At 45.6% G+C, this 18,416-nt stretch overlaps 1 protein-coding gene and 1 long non-coding RNA gene across 3 annotated transcripts in view; both read left to right on the top strand.

The window, feature by feature from the left end:
* Positions 1–18,416, top strand: part of FBXW8 (F-box and WD repeat domain containing 8) — a 51,133-nt gene that overhangs the window by 24,022 nt on the left and 8,695 nt on the right. For both annotated transcript variants that reach the window (XM_015644052.1, XM_015644053.3), the window contains exons 5-7: positions 255–397; positions 7,954–8,150; positions 9,013–9,222. In XM_015644052.1, coding sequence (XP_015499538.1) covers positions 255–397; positions 7,954–8,150; positions 9,013–9,222 — 550 coding nt within the window. The remainder of the gene's footprint in view (positions 1–254; positions 398–7,953; positions 8,151–9,012; positions 9,223–18,416) is intronic.
* Positions 9,252–14,342, top strand: LOC117245172. Its single transcript, XR_004499516.1, has 2 exons — positions 9,252–11,364; positions 14,143–14,342. It is a non-coding gene; the product is annotated as an uncharacterized LOC117245172 (long non-coding RNA).

Genomic DNA, 18,416 nt, shown 5'->3' on the forward strand with positions numbered 1-18,416 from the left:
AGCTTAAACCTTTTTCACCTAGTGACTTAAGAAAATCCTCTAACTTAGAGTGTGAGTATGTAAGTTTTTCTATTTAACAGTTGTTTTCATGGTGTTATATGAAATTCAGTGCTTCCTTGGATGTCAGTCAGGCATCAGAGAGATAAGGGCACGCTCTCAGTGCCCCTGACTCCAGCATCCTTGTTCATCCCTCCCTTGTGCTGCAGCCACCTCCTGGCAGATGCCATGGGGTGAGCACCAGCCTTGCTTTGCAGGTACAGCTCTGGGGAGGTGAGGCTGTGGGACACACGCACCTGGGACTACACAGCCCCCGTGCTGGCAGCAGGGGCTGGAGCCCCGCCACACGTCTCCTTTGTGAGGATAAACAACTCCCTGGCCGTGGCAGCCTACGAGGACGGTGAGCAAGCACAACTCTCCTCCCTATTAAAACAACAACAACAACAGGACACAAAAAAAAAAAAAAGGCTTTACAAAAATGAAGCAGCTGTGCTCAGCTTTTTGTGTGTCTGTAATCCTGTGTATCCACACACTTGCTTTTATGTGAGAAAGTTGGCCAATAACCCTAAATGCATTAGGAGGCATTGGAACATAGCACCCATTAAAACTGAGCTTTAATTCCTACTGGAGCTGCTGCACAAAGCTGGAGTGCCAGGCTGTAGTCCAGCCAAGCTATCTTAAGCAAATAACTTGTTTTGCTATAAAAATATTAAATATTCTTCCACCAGCCTTCTCCTCTGGCCAAAACTCCCTTGGGCTGCTGTGGAGCTTTGTTATGGGGATGGTGGTAAACTTGGATGTCTGATTAATCCCCATCCCTCTCGCTCTTGGCAGTGGTGTGTGGATGCACTGAAGTGTTGGTTTGCAGTGCTGGGTTGTTATTATATACTTGGATTTAAAGAAATGAAAGCTTTGACCTAATATTTAGTGAAACCCTCATAAAATCCTGGTTGTGTGCATTGTTTTAAATATCCTTAGAGGGTTTCTATAATGGACAACAAGAGCCAGAGACCAGCATCTTCTGGATGTGGGAATAGCAATTAAAAAAGTCAGGTTTGGATCCCAGGCCGACTGGGATCCTAAACTGAGGGGCTCAAACAGAACTCAACTCCTATCATCTTTCTTTAAAATGTATAATTTGGTACTTAAAATGTCTCCTTGGGTATAAATAAAGAATATTTGTAAGTTTAGAGAGCTTTGTACACATACAGCCTTTGATCCTGGTGTTTCTACAGGTAAAAACAAAACAGAAGGTGGATAATCCAAACAAAATCCCTAATCCATACTTTTATTTTAAAAGTAAATTAAATGCTTTATGTGTTTGAATATTCTCAACATCCTTAGCTGTTTTTGTAGCTTGAATTATGCCAGGATGGTATAATTTTACCATAAAATATAAATTTATGGTAAAATTATAATATAATTTAAAATATACAATTTTTACCCACAGGTTTTCCATGGGTAAAAATTGTTAATAGGCAACATTTTCAACATTTTCTGACAACAGCAAATCTGGTGTTATTAATATTATTTACTCGAGTCATAGGAAATTATAACACAGGTTTAAGTGCTGGCTTTTTTTTCCAGTGTGCCAAGCAATGACTAGCAGAGGGTCTTTTGTTTGTTTTCTAGTTTCCCACTGACTAATCTAATAATTTGTCTGGGTTTTTTTGCTTGTCATATCCCTTGCTGTCAGTGCTGTGACTGAACTAGTTTGCATAAAGCTCGGCGTCTTTTATTCTTTCGGGTAGAAATTTTAATAGGCTCTGTGATATGGCAGTTACTCTGATTTGAGAAGCCTTGGTCAGAATAGATTAGTTTCTATGGGAATAGGGAAATAAAAAGACCCATTTTAGCAGTGTTTACTAACTGCAAGCCGAAAGCACATATTTACAGTTTGGTGGAGAGAGTTATTTTAAATTTTGGGGAGGGAGCGGACGGCTTTGAAGATAATGCGTTTGATTGTTCTTTGTTGTACTTTTCCAGCTCCCTTCCCTCTTTGTTTGTAAGTTTGACTAACCCAGAGAAACCATCTGCTCGTGTTGGAGGTGGTGCTGTCAGGCAGTCTAGACTTCCCTGGCGAATCCCTGGCTCGTCCCGATACCATCCCTGGCTCCTGGTCCCGCAGGGCTCCCGCAGCGCTGGCCTTGGCTCCCCATCCCATCCCATCCCATCCCATCCCATCCCATCCCAGGGAAGGGCTGACAGGCACAGCCTGCCCTGCTCTGCTCCTCAGCTCCCTTCCCGAGGCCCAGGAGGCAGAGCAAGGACAGAGGTTTGTCCTCCTGGCTGCCCCAAGTGGGTTGTCACTCCACGGTGGCCCCGAAGGGAAATGGGATTGTGGCTCCCGGTGAACGGCCTCGGAGAAACGGCTGCAGGGAGAGGGAGAGGAGGGAGAGAAATGGATGGGGAGCAAATGAAGTTCCCTGTGCCCGTGCCAGCGCTCAGTGGGGACACTGGATGTACACCTGGGGCAACGGGACTTGGCAACTCGAGCCACAGTTGTGATTTTTGAATTCCAACCCACTGGCCTCATATTTCTTCTGCCTTGTTTCCTATTGTCAGCACTGGCAGTGCTCCAGTTTGATTTTACCACTAATTGTGTTGCACGTTACCGAACTGAAATGAATCAAATCAAAATGCTTTTCCTGGAGCATTAGATAAAGCAGGCGAGGGTTCTGGGTAATGAGCAGATGCTGCTAATGCAGGGACAGGAGAGGCCTTGCCAGGACTCCATCTGCTCCATGCTTGCCTGCCTTTGGCTGGGAGCCACAGCTTTGGGGAAACAGCAGTCTACTTCAGCCATCCCTCTCCCCCCTGCGCTCTGGTGTTGCATGGTTTGACTGGAAGACAATGTGCAGCAACAGGAGAGCAGAACTTTTTCCTGCTGTGCATTAAATGCCAGGGCCACCCTGGTGCAGGCACGGCGGGGAACACGGCCCTGCTGCCCTGCTTGTACCCCCTGAGACCCCTGTGAGGAGCTGGAGACCCTTCACAAGCTGCAGAGCCGCTCCATGCAGCACAGGAGGGTGCCTGCTGCAGGGATCAGAGGTGCTCCTGCCTGCTGCAGGCTCCAGGAAGGGAATTCTGGCAGTGCTGCTTTCTGGAATTCTGTGCTCTTGTCATTTCTGATACCCCTAAAGCTGCTTGGGGGTGTTGTCCCCTTCTGTACCCTCTTTGCAGAGTGATGGGTTTCCCTGGGTGGCAAGATGTTGTCCAGGAGAGCAGGAGCATTCCAGGCAGGCTGGAGTGGAGAAAAAAATGTTAAAACTGCAGGAGCAGGGGCTGGGATGCTTATTGCCATTGGTGGCTGTGGGTGCAGATCTCTTGGTTTGGGTGAGAGGAGTGTGATTTCCCATCCCAGTCATCCCATTCCCCACACTGGGAATGAAACAGGGTCTGTGCCCTCTCTGAGGGACTGTCCAGGAATGGTGGTGTGTGGAAATCCCTGGAAGAAGGGTGGTGGAGGTAAAATCTGGGAACATTTGGTGGGAACTGGTGTGGAAATGGTAGTGTGAGAGCAAGGCTCTTGTCACTGAGATCAGATCTCTCACTCTTTGTACCCTCAGGACCTGCTGGAAGTGAAAATTAAATGTAAAATGTTGGTTAATGAACTTAAAGTATCTACTAAGGTTAAATTGGCTCCTCCAACTAGAAGGGTTTTAGGGAAAATCTCAAAATTCACAGCAACAAGGTTTGATACTCCAGACTGGTGCTTGCTTCCACCCATGTTTTTGTTACACTGCTTGTACTTCCTAGAGATGTGATATAGCTGAAATTAATGTTCCCACTTTGGAGTTAAAAAAAAACAACACCTGTGAGGAGCCACAGAATCACAGAATAACCTGAGCTGGAAGGGACCCACAAGCATCATCAAGCCCAAGGGTTTTCAAAAGGTAAAAAGAGTTTTATTTTGTTTAAATCAAGGTGGCAAGACCCCAGCTCTGAAACAGGACAAACATGATGGAGATGATGTGAATTCAGCACCTTCTGGCCTTCCCACACTGTTGTGTTTAGAAGCTGAAGTGAACGAGCATGTAAACCATGAGCACATTTGGATTCCCTGCTCCAGCACAGACAAAATTCTGGGGTTTTAAATTTATTTTTTTTCAGATAATACACATGTAGATTGCTTTAGATCTCTTCTAAAGCTGGCAGCAGCCACCAGCTGACAGGAAATGCTGGTTTTAGTGTGGAGGAGCTGATGCAATGGGTCTTTAGGATCCGAGCTGGGATCTTCCACAGCCACATCCAGCCCTCTGATCCCAACCTTCCCGAGCAGGCAGCTCAGGTGGGCAGTGCCCTGTGCTGTGCCCAGCTCAGGAGGGGCTCAGACAGGCTGTGTGCCACTGCCAGACACAGCCAGGATAATATTTACAAATGAGATTTAACACTGTTTGCTCTGTTTGCGCTGCCTTGCCCTGTCGGAGGATTAGGGGATTTTAAAGGGAAAGAGATACTTGGGTTTGTTTAATTTTGTAGCAAATGCATTGCCTGTAATAGCAGAGAAAAACCTGTGTGGAAACAGATGTAACAGCTGCTTTTGCAGGATGTCTTTTGTGCTGCCAGCACTGCTGATGGAGACAGGAGCCTCCAGCCTCCCACCTTTGACACAGCAAGAGCTGGTGGTGATCCCAAAATCTGGAGTTCAGTCAGGATCAGCACTGAGACACAGCAGCTTTATCCAAGTATTTCCAGCCTGGAGTGAATGGCAATAAATGCACCTTTCATCAGGCCACAGCTCAGAAATTCATGGGTTGGAAGTTGAATTTTTTGTCAAATCTGGGGCAGAGGGACAAACGAGGCCTATGCAGTGATTGTCATGTTGAATGTCACACCATGAATTACACCAGCAGCTTCTTGCACTTCTTTTCTCAAGCCACAGTGGCTTTCCAGCTTGCTGTAATTCTAAATAATTTTGGGGAGTTCTTGTTAGAGTTCAGTTGGAATAATCACAATTGTGGTGCAGATTTAGCTGACAGCGCCGCTTACAATTTTGATTTAATGTCCTTCTAACACTTAGAAGATTTCAGTATTAAAAAAAACCCCAGAAAAGATAATGTATGGCTGCAACCTTAACTTCACCTCAGCAGAGGAATTGCTGTGGGAATGAGGTGCTGGGCAGTGCTGGAGGCAGGAAGACAGACTGTGGAGAGCAGTGATCTCATCCACACTGCTAAATCTTAGCCTGGTTTATTTTAATGCCACACTAATAACCTGAACTGGAATGGTGAGGGATTTTTTGCTCTTACCCAAACATGATTGACTGCTTTAAGGACTTGCACACCCATAAATACCTTTTGTTGTTTCTGCAGTGAAATGCAGAATATTCTGAGCAGCACTTTTAACCCTCATAGCAGCTTTACCTATTTATAAATCCAGTGGAGTGCTTGCTTTTTCTGTTTTCCTTCTGTCCTGATCCTTGTGGGTCCCTTCCAACTCAGGATATTCTTTGAACTCTCCTTGTTACTCTTTACTTTGTGCTCCTTCATCACATGGGAATTTGTGACCTTACAAGTCTCTTCATTTTTTAGATTATCAGGAATGTATTGCCCATATCATGTATCAGATGTTGCACACTCTGTGTTTTCCTGGTTAAAATACTTTATTTTGGACAGATTTTGCTATGTTTGAGATGTAGTAATAATAATAATAACAATAATAATAATAGTTAGTAGTGACTTGCTGGCCAAAATCAGAGAGCAGAACCCTGTGCTCTGGGTTTCCCAGTTTGCTCCTCCTGTGGTCAGAATATTTTTGTTTTATTTTCCAGAACTTTGATCCATTCAGACACAGTTAAACCCAGTGGAATGTTCATCACAGAGATGTGTAAACAAAAGGCTTCACTGAAATCAAATCACCCTCCCTTTTCCCCATCATGAACCTGGTCTTTAATTGGGATAAATTTTCTGCTGAATAAAAATTGAAAATCCTCCTGCTTGGAGGAGCCTGGCAGCCAACCCCGTGGTCTGACACAGACCAGTTCTAACTCCTTTTATCTGATATCACTTTATCACTGATGGGTTTTTTTTTGGACTGGCTCAAACATCTCTCCTGGAGATGAGAGTTCCCCATCCTTTGCTTTGGGGAGGAGGTGGCTGAGCTCAGCCCTGGCGTGCAGGGGATGCAGCCTGTGCTGCCCACTTGGGTTTGTTAACTGCTTTTAAGCTGTGTGCAACCAGTCTGTTTTGCAAACCCAGTTCAGCAGTTATTTACCTTTCAAGCAATTAACATAATTACCATTATGCTAAGAAGTAATTTTGGGAAGTTCTGCTCTGAGCCCTTACGACTCCGTCGGGACAGTTTTAGTCGGGACTTATCTTTTTGATGGAAGCCTAATTGCAGTTTTGGCTTTGTGTAAACAAACAGAGGCGGCTAATTGTTTAGGCAAATAGCAGATTAATTTAAATATTCATCCCTAATAAAACAAAAATGGTCCCCATTATGGTACTCATTCCCATGGTGAGGAATATAAATATTCAGTGGGAGTGCCATTAGACAGGGATCTTAAGGATTATCTGCATTATTTCACATCGGTAGCACTTTCCAGATACCAAATAATCTTTACAAAAGCTACCATAAATCAATTTAAACTCATTTAGCTACCATTTCACTATGTGCAGTTTCATTACCACACTCTTGCTTCACCTCCTCTGGGACTGGGGAGGAGTGTTTGCAAACTGGCAGTGGTGCCCATCCACAGCTGTCTGTCAGGGCTTTTATGTCTCCTTCTGAAGGAAGAGCTGCCATTAATCATTTCATCATTAACGTGCTCCACTGGAAGGGAGGATTCTCCAGCCCTGCCTGTCACGTTGGAAGATTGCTTCTCCTTAATTCAGTGCAAAGGTGGCCCAGAAGGCTCCAATTCCCTTCTGTTCCCTCCTGATTGCCTCAGGTTGCTCTTACTCAGATTATGATGCTTTTAAATAGAGAACTGGGGAGCCAGGCTGGCAAAAATGCAATTACAAATATGTTTTCTTTTGACTTACACTCCTTTATTCCTTAGGATTTGTATTCTTTAGCTTTTCTCTGTGGTGACCAGGGACAAGACCCAGGGAATGGAGATGTTTTGGGAGGTTTAGGTGCAGATCAGGGCAACGTTCTTCCCCCAGAGGTGCTGGCACTGCCCAGGCTCCCCAGGGAATGGGCACGGCCCCGAGGCTGCCAGAGCTCCAGGAGTGTTTGGACAGCGCTGCCAGGGATGCCCAGGGTGGGGTTGTTGGGGGGTCTGGGCAGAGCCAGGAGCTGGACTTGTGATCCCTGTGGGTCCCTTCCAGCTCAGGACATTCTGTGATTCTGTGAATCATGCAACAAAGTGACTTAAAATTGGAATGTGGCTTTTTCCTCACTGGTGTTGTGGTAATTGAGAGCCTCTCTATAACAGAACAAAATTTCAGGTGTCTGTTTATATCTGATCTCCAAACATGGAAATGTGAGAAAAGTCAAAGGGTCTTCCTCAAGGTGGCTACTAATCCTATTGGAAAGTCAGAAATTAGGAATTAGGTACAGAGCAATAGAGGCTGGAATCACAGAATCACAGATGGGTTTGGGTGGGAAGGGACCTTAAAGCTCATCCAGCCCCACCCCTGCCATGGCAGGGACACCTCCCACTGTCCCAGGCTGCTCCAGCCCCATCCAGCCTGGCCTTGGGCACTGCCAGGGATCCAGGGGCAGCCCCAGCTGCTCTGGGCACCCTGTGCCTGCCCACCCTCCCAGGGAGGAATCCCTTCCCATATCCCATCTATACATCCCCTCCTCCAGCTTCAGGCCAGAGCACATAAATTCTCCTGTGAGCCTGTGCCGTGGTCAGAGGAGCCATCCTGCAGTTCAGGTGTCCTGCCCTCCTCTCTTCCCCATTTATTCCTTTGTCCCAAAGGATTGCTTTGCAGCTGTTGAAGCTCTCTGGAAGCCGTGTGAGACTCTGAGCTAACCCCCAGTGCCATTTTCCATGTGCAGGCAGTGTGAGTGTGTGGAGCCTGCTGCTGGGGCAGGAGCCCATCCATCACTTCCAGCACAACCAGCGCATCCAGGCCTTGGCGCTGGCCCCGGCCAGCCCCGCGCTGGCCACCGCCTCCGGCTGCCAGGTCAGGGTGGAGAGCCCCGACGACAAAGGATTCTGGCAGACCCCAGCAACCTTTGAAATCCAGAAATTGGTGAGTCTCCAGGCTGCTCTGCTTCGTTCCAGGAGCTCCTGATCCTCTAGTTATTCGTGGTAGGGTTATAGATGGTTCTTATGGAAGTCTTACAGCCTGAGCTAGATCAGGGCGCTACCAGCTCCAGGCTCTGACTTTGGAGCTGGTTAAGGGATGAGTCTTCCATCCCTGAAGAGCAAGGGTGAACTGCTGGCTTAAACTAGGAGTGAAAATGAACACAAGTCCATATGGTGCAGGAGCTTGGCTGGCTTTAATTTTATTTTTTTTTATTTTTTTTTGTCAACAGTAAACTAAGTTGGCTCATTTTGTAAATCAGTTTTCTCGCGTAGAATTGGAGCTGAAACTCCAGGTCTCATTCCAGATCCACACTATCTGATTAATTCTGAGGCAGGATATTGCAGGCAGCCTAATAGTGTCACTTGTGAAGCTGTAACTACTCATGCAGCTTCTTTAGGTTGCACCTTCTGTCACTGAAGTTTTGAGAGTTGTAATTAAAAGCCATTCTCTGAAGTTTTATTTTGTCTCAGAGTATCAGCATTTGTTTGATAGGGGAAGGAAGTGTGTAGGAATAATTGAGTCTTGCAGCCTCTCTCCTGTAGGAGGAAGCTGTGCACTCAAAGGGTGTGAAGTGATTTAAACCACTCCTGATTAATCCCCCCTCCAAAGCTAAATCAGTCTTGCAGTTCAGAAATAAGCTTGATACTTCATCTTTGTGTGGAATTAGTCCATAACCAGGATGATTCAGGACACACATGAGTAGTTTGTTCAGTTCAGCACGTGGCACTAGTGATGCAAAAGAATTTTTGACTGTATTAGAATAAATTAAAATAAAAAAATAAAACAAAAAGTCTGCTCTTTTTAGGTCAACTTCCTTAATCTGGTTCCAGATGTCACGGGGAGCCCAGTGGCAGTGGCAGCTGCAGAGGACATTGTCTATCTCCTGAAAGAAGAAGATCCTGGCAAAATTCTCCACTCTGTCTATGGTCAGCCCATCACCTGCCTCGATGTGGCTGCTCACGAAGCAGCTTTTGGCATCAAAAGCTTTGGCTGGTTATTGAATGAGCCCAACCAGGTATTGTAATTATTTTCTGAGAAGGTTTTCATACCTTTGTAATTAAGGGAAAAAAAAAAGAGTTTGTGCTGAGGACTTCTTTCCCTGCTCTCCAGTTTTGGCAGTAGAGAGAAGACAATTCAATGCAATAATCTGATGTTTCTTTGTGTTCTTCTGTGGGCTGAAGGGATGGATTATTGTTCAGCCAGATGAGTTCACTTTGCCACCTCTGCTCCTCACTTTATACTGCATCAATGGCAGCAGGGGGAACTCACCTCAAAAAACCCACCTAAAAGCCCCAGTAAACAGCCCCAAATCCCAAACCATCCCTCAGCCTTTCTGGTGGCGCATCCTGAGCAGTGTCAGGCAAGTGAACACCCTTAGGAGGGGGGGTGCTTTTTGTGCTGGGCTCTTGAGAACTTGGCCAAACTGTAAAGAGATTCTGGTGTTTCCAGATGCCTTGGGAAGAATTCCTGTCCTTTTCCTGTATCTTACCTCCCTTTTCCACTCCCTGATTTCATTCCATTTTTGTGTTACGCTTGAGGCTGTCAGCAGTGAGGGAAGGAGGGTGCTTCAGGCAGCCAGAGAAGGGAACAGGAGTGGAGCACCCAGGAGCTTTGGTCTGTAGTGTAAAAATGCAGGATTTTCCTTGGCAGGTGACTGGTATGGGAAAGCTTTGTGTGGAACTTGGTCTGTAAGGAATAAACGTGTCCAGCTGCATCTCATTCCCCTTAAAATCCCTGTTCACCATAAATACCTTGAGGGCTGAGATGCTGCGAGCTGTGCTGTCTTTAGGAATTCCTTTGCTGTCCTAATCCAGCTCTTTCCCCTCCAGAGGTGGCAGGTCAGGGGGTAAAACTGCCTCATTTGGGGGCAGTACCCCAGTGATCACTTTTGTGCCTCGTGAAGAACAGAGAAACCTCCCCAGGCCCCAAATGCCTCTCAGCAAAGCCGGACATCTTTCCTAATTTAGTCCTGAGCTCCCTGGCAGATTGTGTTAAGCCTGGTGCATCCTAATCAGGGAGATGGGCCCAGACAGCCGGGGGGTGTGACAAGGACACTGCCTTGGCACTGCTGCTCCAGCTGACATCACGCCGGAAATTAATTACTAATGTCTATTATGATAATTACCGGCCTCGCGCAGACGTGAAGGGACTTTGCAGCGGCTGATTACGCTGGGCACACGGTGACAATCTGTCTTTGGGAGAGCTCTCCAGCCTGGAAATGGAATCCTGGAGGATTCCAGCCCCCTTGGCTGCTGCCTGTGTTTCTCCCCAGTTTGGGGTTTTCTTTGTTTTCCTCCGGGTTATTATTTTCCTTCTCGCAATCCCTGCCTAGTAACCTGCTTCCTGATGAAAACACTTAGGGAAACCATCTTTTTCCTCCCTCTCTCTCTCTTTCTTTTTTTTTAAATCATTTTCTAATTTTAGCCACGTTTGACAGCAGAGCTGAGATCTGAGGCATAAATTTTGTGGTAACTTTTATGTTGGAGAGGAGGAAAACATCAAATCCGTGGCCTAGACTTGGCTCCTGTCAGATGAGAGACACCCGTGCAGGAGGGAGGGGAGAACAGAAATGCTTCATCCCTGAGAAGTTCAGCTTGTACTTCAGTAGCACCAGACAACCCAAATATGAAGCTGTATCTTGAAAGTTCTTCTGCTTTAGTGCTCCTGGAACTCTTTTTTTGAAGTAAAGCTAGGAAAGATTTTGTTGTTTCAGCTCTGCTAAGTCAACGTGAAATCCCGTGAAGTCCAAATTCTGAGATCTGTGTTCACATCTAGGCTTGTCTGGGGCTAATTAAATAGCCCAGATAATGACCCAGGGGGGAAATCCTCAATCCCAGGGCATGCAGAGGACATTCCCTGAGGGATGATGTCAGGCCAGTGACACATCCCCCGTGTCAGGGAGCCCCGTGATCACAGAGCTGCTGCAGCACCACCAAGGCTGGGCACTCACCTGTGGGAATTTTGGGTTTGAACACCATGGGGGAGATTAAATCCACAGATTGCCTTTGGTCCTCTTCATGTCAGGATCTAAACCTCGTAAGGAGGCAGCAGGATAAACGTTAGGCTTGACTTCACCTGGTTTCTGATGCAATCTGGATCTGGCTGGAGCTTTTCTCATAGCTGGTGCCTTTAAAACCTTCCCTGAATCTGCTGTCAGGTAAGTCTGGTCTCCTGCTGTAGCTCAGGTGAGCTTTGCAGATTATTTCTATGAAATTTAGAAGTGTTTATTCTCCTGAGATGAGGGGGAAAATCCTAAAACACAGCTTTCTCCTGTATTTCAAAATCTGTTCAAAGTTTTTAACATATTCAGCAGTTCTTGGGGATAAGAAATAACAAACAAAAGAGGATTTGGGGGTTTTTCTACCAAAGAAGCTTCATACAGCATACATGAGAGAATTTTTATTACAGATCTTGTCAGGCACAGTTCAGTTGTGGGTTTGGTTGCTTTGTGCACAAACGTGAACCCGATTCCAGGAGTGGTGGATGGGGAAGAGAGGAGGGAAGGGATGATTTTACAGCTTCCAGCTCAGAGGGCTGGATGTGCTGAGATCAGCTCTCTTGGGTGCTGCTCGTTAATGCTGTTGCTTCTGCAGCTCTTTGGAGCTGCTGATTGGCTTGTACTTGAGAAAAGGTGTTCAACCTTACCTGGCTCCTCTCAGCAGCCATGGAAACACTGCCTGGGTTTGCTCCTGGATTTCGTGTTTCCATGGAATTCTTCAGCTCCTTGGAAATGGGAGTGTATCCAGTGGAATTAATCACTGTTGTGAACTGATAGTGAGTGAAAACAAATTTTAAATCACAGAATCCCAGAGTGGTTTGTGTTGAAAGGGACCTTAAAACACATCCAGTGCCACTCCTGCCATGGGCAGGGGCTCCTTCCACCATCCCAGGCTGCTCCAAACCCCATCCAGCCTGGCCTTGGACACTTCCAGGGATCCAGGGGCAGCCACAGCTGCTCTGGGCAACAGTAAATAATCCTTTAAATTGACTTGCGTATTTACAGTCATTTTTGGAAGATATATTTAGGTCTTGGCTGCTTTATGTGAGCTTTTACACCTTATTTTAACTAAAATCCTTCTCACTGAGAAGCTGCATTATATTTTCTGGGGTCAAATGTCTCCAGTTCTCACAGAGCTCTAAAGACTTACATTTTTTTAACCTTAGTTTTTCTTGCTTAAAAGGTGTGAGGTTTTCCACTTCTCTTGGCCTCTATGACCCTTGTAAGGAGCCCAATTTTCAACAAATTTATCTTTATGAACTCTTGTTTTCATAGCAGTAGAAGGGCAGGGCTTGCTGGTGACAGAGCAGAGGGGACTTGTCCAAATGTCTGTCTTTGAGGAGCTGCAGGACTGCAGGGTGTTAGCAGATCTTTGGAGGTGTTGAAAGGTGTTTTAAGTACTTTTTTCTTTATAAACTCTTCAGTGCCACATCACAGAGGCAGAGCTCTCTGAGGAACTGAACTGTGTTGGTCACTACAAGAAAAAGAGACCAGCAGAGAGTCCAGAACTTTCCCTTGTCTAAATATTACATGATTTATTGCTCAAATGCTCTGAATGACCAGGAATAGTTTTGCAAGTTGAAATAAATAAAAGACTAAATAATCAATCAATCAATCAATCCCTTTCAAGTTGAAATAAATAAAAGACTAAATAATCAATCAATCAATCAATCCCTTTCTATTGGCTGACATTAAGGAGATTCTGCTTTTTCCCCCCTGTTTGTGCTGTGGTGTGTGTGCCTCAGAATTGGCACGGTGGCTTATGTGGGTGCCTCATGTTTGGAAAATACCCCATGAATATTACAGGTGATGAAACCAAGGGATTTGATTCAGTTTTTAAGGTTCACCTTGCCTCCTTTTCAATGGGAGAAGGTTTCCCTCAGGTTAGGGAAAACCTGGGCTAGAGGGGTTTGTTGAGTGTGTGGGTGGTTCGGTGGGTAAACACAGCATTCTCCCCACGGGCCCTGCAGCTCTCAGGCATCAGCCACGAGTCAAACGAGCCTGGTGACCCCATTGCAGGTCCTAGCAGACATCTGCCCACATCCCAGCCCATCCCAGGCTGGCAGAGCCCCGGGGGCTGGCAGTGCCCAGGGCTGCAGGTGCGTTGGCAGCGCCAGCACAGCGCTTGGCTCCCCTTCTTGTCACCAGCCTGAAGCCACTCTGCAACTCCAGGCACAGAGAAACTTCAAAGGGAAAAGCAAACTCCACTTGTCTCTAGCTCTGTGTGTGCAGCAGGTGTTGGATGGGGAGGAGCAGGGAGCTGCTTTTCCTGCTGGATTTGCTGGGAGCTCCGCTGATTTTGGGTTTTCAGGCGCATGCGTCTGCCAGGAAAAGTCACCTTTAGGATGGCATGAAAGTCAATTTTCCACATGCTCAGAGGAGCACTCGTGTTCCCAGCTCCCCACAATGACTTCTATCTGGCAAGAACTTGAAAAATAGTCTCTCTGGCTGATTGTCAAAAATTACATCATATTGGAGTAAACTGCTTTTAAATCAAACATCCATTATTCATGGATATTAACTGCTTTTTTATTTATTTATTTATTTTAACTGGCTGTTTTGTGTTTGATTTACTCTTTTTCTTCCTCTCTGATTGTCTGTCTGTCTCCCTCAGCTGCTCCTTTTAAATCTTAGCTCATCTTGAAATTTATGGAGCCAGAACACTTTATCTGTGTGCATAAGTATCAGCGTGCTGACCTTGCATTTGTTAACATTCAAATTGTTTTTGTTGTTGTTGCAGTGTTGTGTGCCATATTTACAGTAGGCAATCCAATACATTTGCACTGGGAAACTGTGCCCCTGGGGCTTGTAAACTTTAAAAATATTCTTGTTTGCCACATCACTTTAGTACTAAAATCCAAACTTGTGGCAGTGTGTACCATATGTTGTCTTTAATTTGATGAGTTCCCCCACAAATGCATTTTCCTGCTTTTGTAGGTACCCTCTGGATTGGATGGGTTTGACCTGAGCTGAAACCAGATCCCTTTTTATTTATGGTGGACTTGGAATTTCACAACCCCTTTTTCATTGGCAATATTTGTGTGTATTCAGGCAAGGTTTTTTTCCAATTGGCAGAGAGCTGGACAGAAGCAAAGGGGAGAAACATAATCTGAAAATAAATGTAAATTCAGTTCTCAGGCTTGCTGCTTGATCCCTGGCACTCTGAGCAATTCAGAGTGGTTTTATTTTACTTAAAACGACAGAAACCTCAATCCTGGACGGTTCTTTCTGAAAAAGCAGAATGGATCCTGTGTGTTGTTCAGTGAGGAGAAGGATGTAGGGTTTGAATGTGGTTTTACAATGCGATTTTTGCTGATATTTATCATCCTCCCTCCTGCATCTGCATCAAACCCCACACACAGAGGGGTTCACCCAGTTCTGAGGCTCTGTCTCCACCTGCCCCACGCTGCTCCTGGGGACAGGAATGGGCTGGGAAGGGAGGAGGGAGAGCAGCTCTTCCCCAGAGCAGGCGTGTGCTGGCTGCCACCCAGGACAGTGGGATGGACACCCCAGCTCCTGATGAAAGTACCACAGGCTCTTTGATAACAAGTGCTCAGGGATTTGTTGTTTTAATGTTCCATCCAAAAAAGACATCTCCAACAACACAGCATCCCAAAACACCTGCTGGGGTTTTGGCCACGCATGGAAGAGTTCCATCAGCAGCATTTCCTTCAGTTCCTTGGTTTTTCTTGGAAGTGTCTCAAGCAGAGTGCATCGACCACGCTTGACCTCACTTAGCTGCGAGATGTAACAAAGCTCACAGCTCAGCTCTTCTGGCTCCAGAGCCTTTAATTCTTTGGGAATTAATTTCAGGCATCTTTCACGAGTTCTTGGACAGCATTTAAAGAGAGTTCCCTGTCCCCACTGCTCTGCAGTTCCATGCAGAGCAGTAGCTTTGCCTTTTTTCCCGTGCCTGCGCTCATGAATTTGCAGGTTCGCGGCGCATCCCTCCCGGAGGAGCAGCCACAGCCTGAGCCGTGCCCAAGTCGCCCAGTAAAGAGGGGAATTAGTCTAATGCACTGCCTTAACAAAGGGGAGACTATGAGCTTGAATAATTAATACCCCCAGTCTGTGGCAGTGGGCTGAAATGAAGTCCCATTTGCTCAGCCTTATTAAAAGAGAGAGAGAGAGAGGGAGGGATGGTAAAGGTCGTTAAGGGACTTGTAACAGGGAAAGGATCGCCTCGGAGATGGATAATGTGTTTGCTAATCTCTGTGGTCTTTAACTAAACAGAATGCTGGAGGTGCTCTGCCTATTCCTGGCTTGTTGAATTATTAAGCATTCAGGGAGATTGCCTGGCTTTTGGCCAACAACTTGGACTTTTCATTTGGCCAATGTTAATAGGTGACACTTTTTATTTGGGGCGTTGGATCCCGGTGCTGGCTGCACGGGGTCTTTAATGCTTTTCCTCCCTGAGGTCCCAGTGGGGCCAGGGCTGCTCGTTAGTGTTATCCCAGGGTTCTTCATTTCACACCCAAATGCTCTTGGTTCACTTCCCTCAGTTCGGTACCTATTAGGTCACTGGGCTTGGGTGTCCATTATAGGATTATAAATACCTTTAAAAGGGTAATCCCTTTGCAGTGTGCATTATAGGATTATAAACCTCCCAGAGATCTTATGCTTTATCTGCCCTTTAACACACAGGCCCTTATTTCAAGTCCCTATTGACCAGGTATTTCCATTCTCTCTCCTTGGCCTTTGTAAGGAAAATCCTTCTTGCCTTGGGATATTACAGCAAAGCTCATCAGAGGTGTTCCAGCAACTTCAGAATTGTCATCAGTGTGCTTTTAAATCCCTGTCTCCAGGAAATTATTATTCAGACTTAAGTATTCTGAGTGCTTTTAGCTTCCTTTACTTATCAATTGGTCAGGATAAGGGTTTGAAATTCATTTGCAGGTCATAAAACTGCTCAAGACGGGTTGAATTTCGAGATAGGCAAAACCTGGATACTGAAAATCACAAAGAGACTATTCCAGTGATGGGGCTAATTGGTTAGAAAGACATTTGTGCATGATAAAATTTAAAATAAATTTTATTTTAACCACCAGTCTTGTTATTGATGGTTAAACTAAACAGTCTTTAAAAGAATAGAGACAGGCATGAGGAGAAGAGGACTTGAAGGGGGTAGGAGAAGACGATAAAAAGCTTTTCTTCCATTTTTGTGGGTATGAGCCTTTATTTTTTTTGCAGATTCTGGGATGCAAACACTTGAAATTGGTGGCCACCTACAAGTTATGGGAGAAGAAATAAGTCATTTTTCCAGCTGCTGTTACCTGTGAGCTTTGCCACAGGGCTGCAGGCAGGAGGAAATGTTAAGATGGAAAATGTTACGTGGGAATATTTCAGTGCTGCGTGGAAGTGATTTTTCATTCCAGCCTTTCATGACCATGCTGGATGTTCAAATATGCATCCTATGTTTATAGCAGAGATGGGAGCTCTGGTCATTTAGATAAATTAATAGTTTATGGATGTTCACTGCAAATAACAGCCCCAGGGGACTTTTAAGAAAGAAGCTTTTGGCCCTCTCCCCTCTGGAGTTTTAACATCCAGCTGGGAAAGGCTCAACTGGGAGCTGGAAAACATCGCTCCTGACCCCGTCAGTCCTTGTTCTTAAGCTGAATTCAGCAGTTTATTGACTTTGTCTTTTGTTCCAAACTTTCCAAGGAGAAGTTTGGGTTGCCAGGCACAGATATTAATTTCCTTTGCACTGAAAACCCTTGGAGGTGCCTTTGCCAGAACATCATTATCTGTGGGTTTGGTTACTGAGCTGTTGGGAACGGGGCTGAAGTGAGAACAGGCTGTAAACTGGTTTTTACCTCAAACACTAACATTTCCATGCAGTTTGTAGCAGCTTTTTCCTTGGGGTGGAAGTTCAAATTCATTTTTATTTAAATTTAACTTTTATGTCCTAGGTTTTCCAATGAAGGTCATCCTTGCTTTGGTTTTTTGGGTCTTGAGGATGAAAAATGCCATGTTTTTTGAGACAGCTTCACAAAGAACTAACTGGGAGATTATAAATCTTAGGAACACCTAAAGAAGTTGGATGTGGATGTGTTGATCCCAATAGGAGCTGAAATCTGTCTGAATTTGCCTGGTCATTACCTGGGAGAATGGCAGGTGGAGGAAAAGTGCAAATTCTCTGCCTCTCTTTGCCCTGTTCCTCGAGATCTTTAAAGCTGCACTTTGGTTGCCCAGGGGCCTCCATCACAAAATGATCCTCTCCTGCTCTCTTAATTCACCTTTCAGGTCTGTGAAATGGCACAGATAGGAAATAAAAGGCCAGGCAGCATCAGTGTTCTGGCAAATGTTGAAATAATACATCCAGATAGTGCAATATTTACTGAGCTGCAACGTGGCTGTAATCAGCAAATTAGAAGTAAAGAATATGGATGTGGCATTGACATGGCTGTGCTGATGTTGCCATGGAAGCTGTGGGGTTTTTCTGATGTTTTAAATGCCATTAGCTCTTTTCATGGTCACAAGGTTTCTTTTCATTTAAACGAGCATCACCATGAAATTTCATCATATTTATGAAGTTATATAAGGCCAGGTGCAGCACTGAGCTCCACTGGGCTTTGACCAATGCATTTTTCTGTTTCTAAAAATATTTGTTCTCCTAAATTGAAAGGCCCAAATAGACAGATCTGATCTGGCCCCACAGGAAGGACAGCAAACGTGATTAAACTGATGGAGGAGAGGAGTGGGAACGGATGGGGAACAACTCGTGCTTCTCATCCAGGCTCTGGTTGAATCATCTCAGATGCTGCCTAAAATCAGAGTTGTTTTTCTGCCTTTCCCATCTGAGCTGCCACTTCAGATGTGACATTTCTGTGTGTGTGTGTGTGAGGGCAGCCAGGCTCTCAGCAGGGCTGTGGTCAGCTCTGCCCTGCAGTTCCTGCTGCACTTCCTCTCCCTGTCCATCTGTCCCATCCTCCTCAGGACTGCTGCTGTTTGCTTCCACTGCTCTCTCAAAAGTCAAAAATTGATGAGGAAACTCTGCTTTTCCTGTACCCCTAAAGATTTCACCTGTGGTTTGCCTGGGAGCTGTACCCAGCCATTCTGGAGGTGCATCCCTGCTTCTTGCTGGATCCCCCTGGGAAACCTGAATTCCTTATTTCTCTGGGTATCATTGCCTTTCCTCACAGGGGTAGATGTGTCTCTTGGTTCTGTTTTACACACCAGTCTGTCTCTTGGTTCTGTTTTACACACCA

This window comes from Parus major, chromosome 15 (genome assembly GCF_001522545.3).
Source record: "Parus major isolate Abel chromosome 15, Parus_major1.1, whole genome shotgun sequence".
In the NCBI taxonomy this organism is placed as follows: domain Eukaryota; kingdom Metazoa; phylum Chordata; class Aves; order Passeriformes; family Paridae; genus Parus; species Parus major.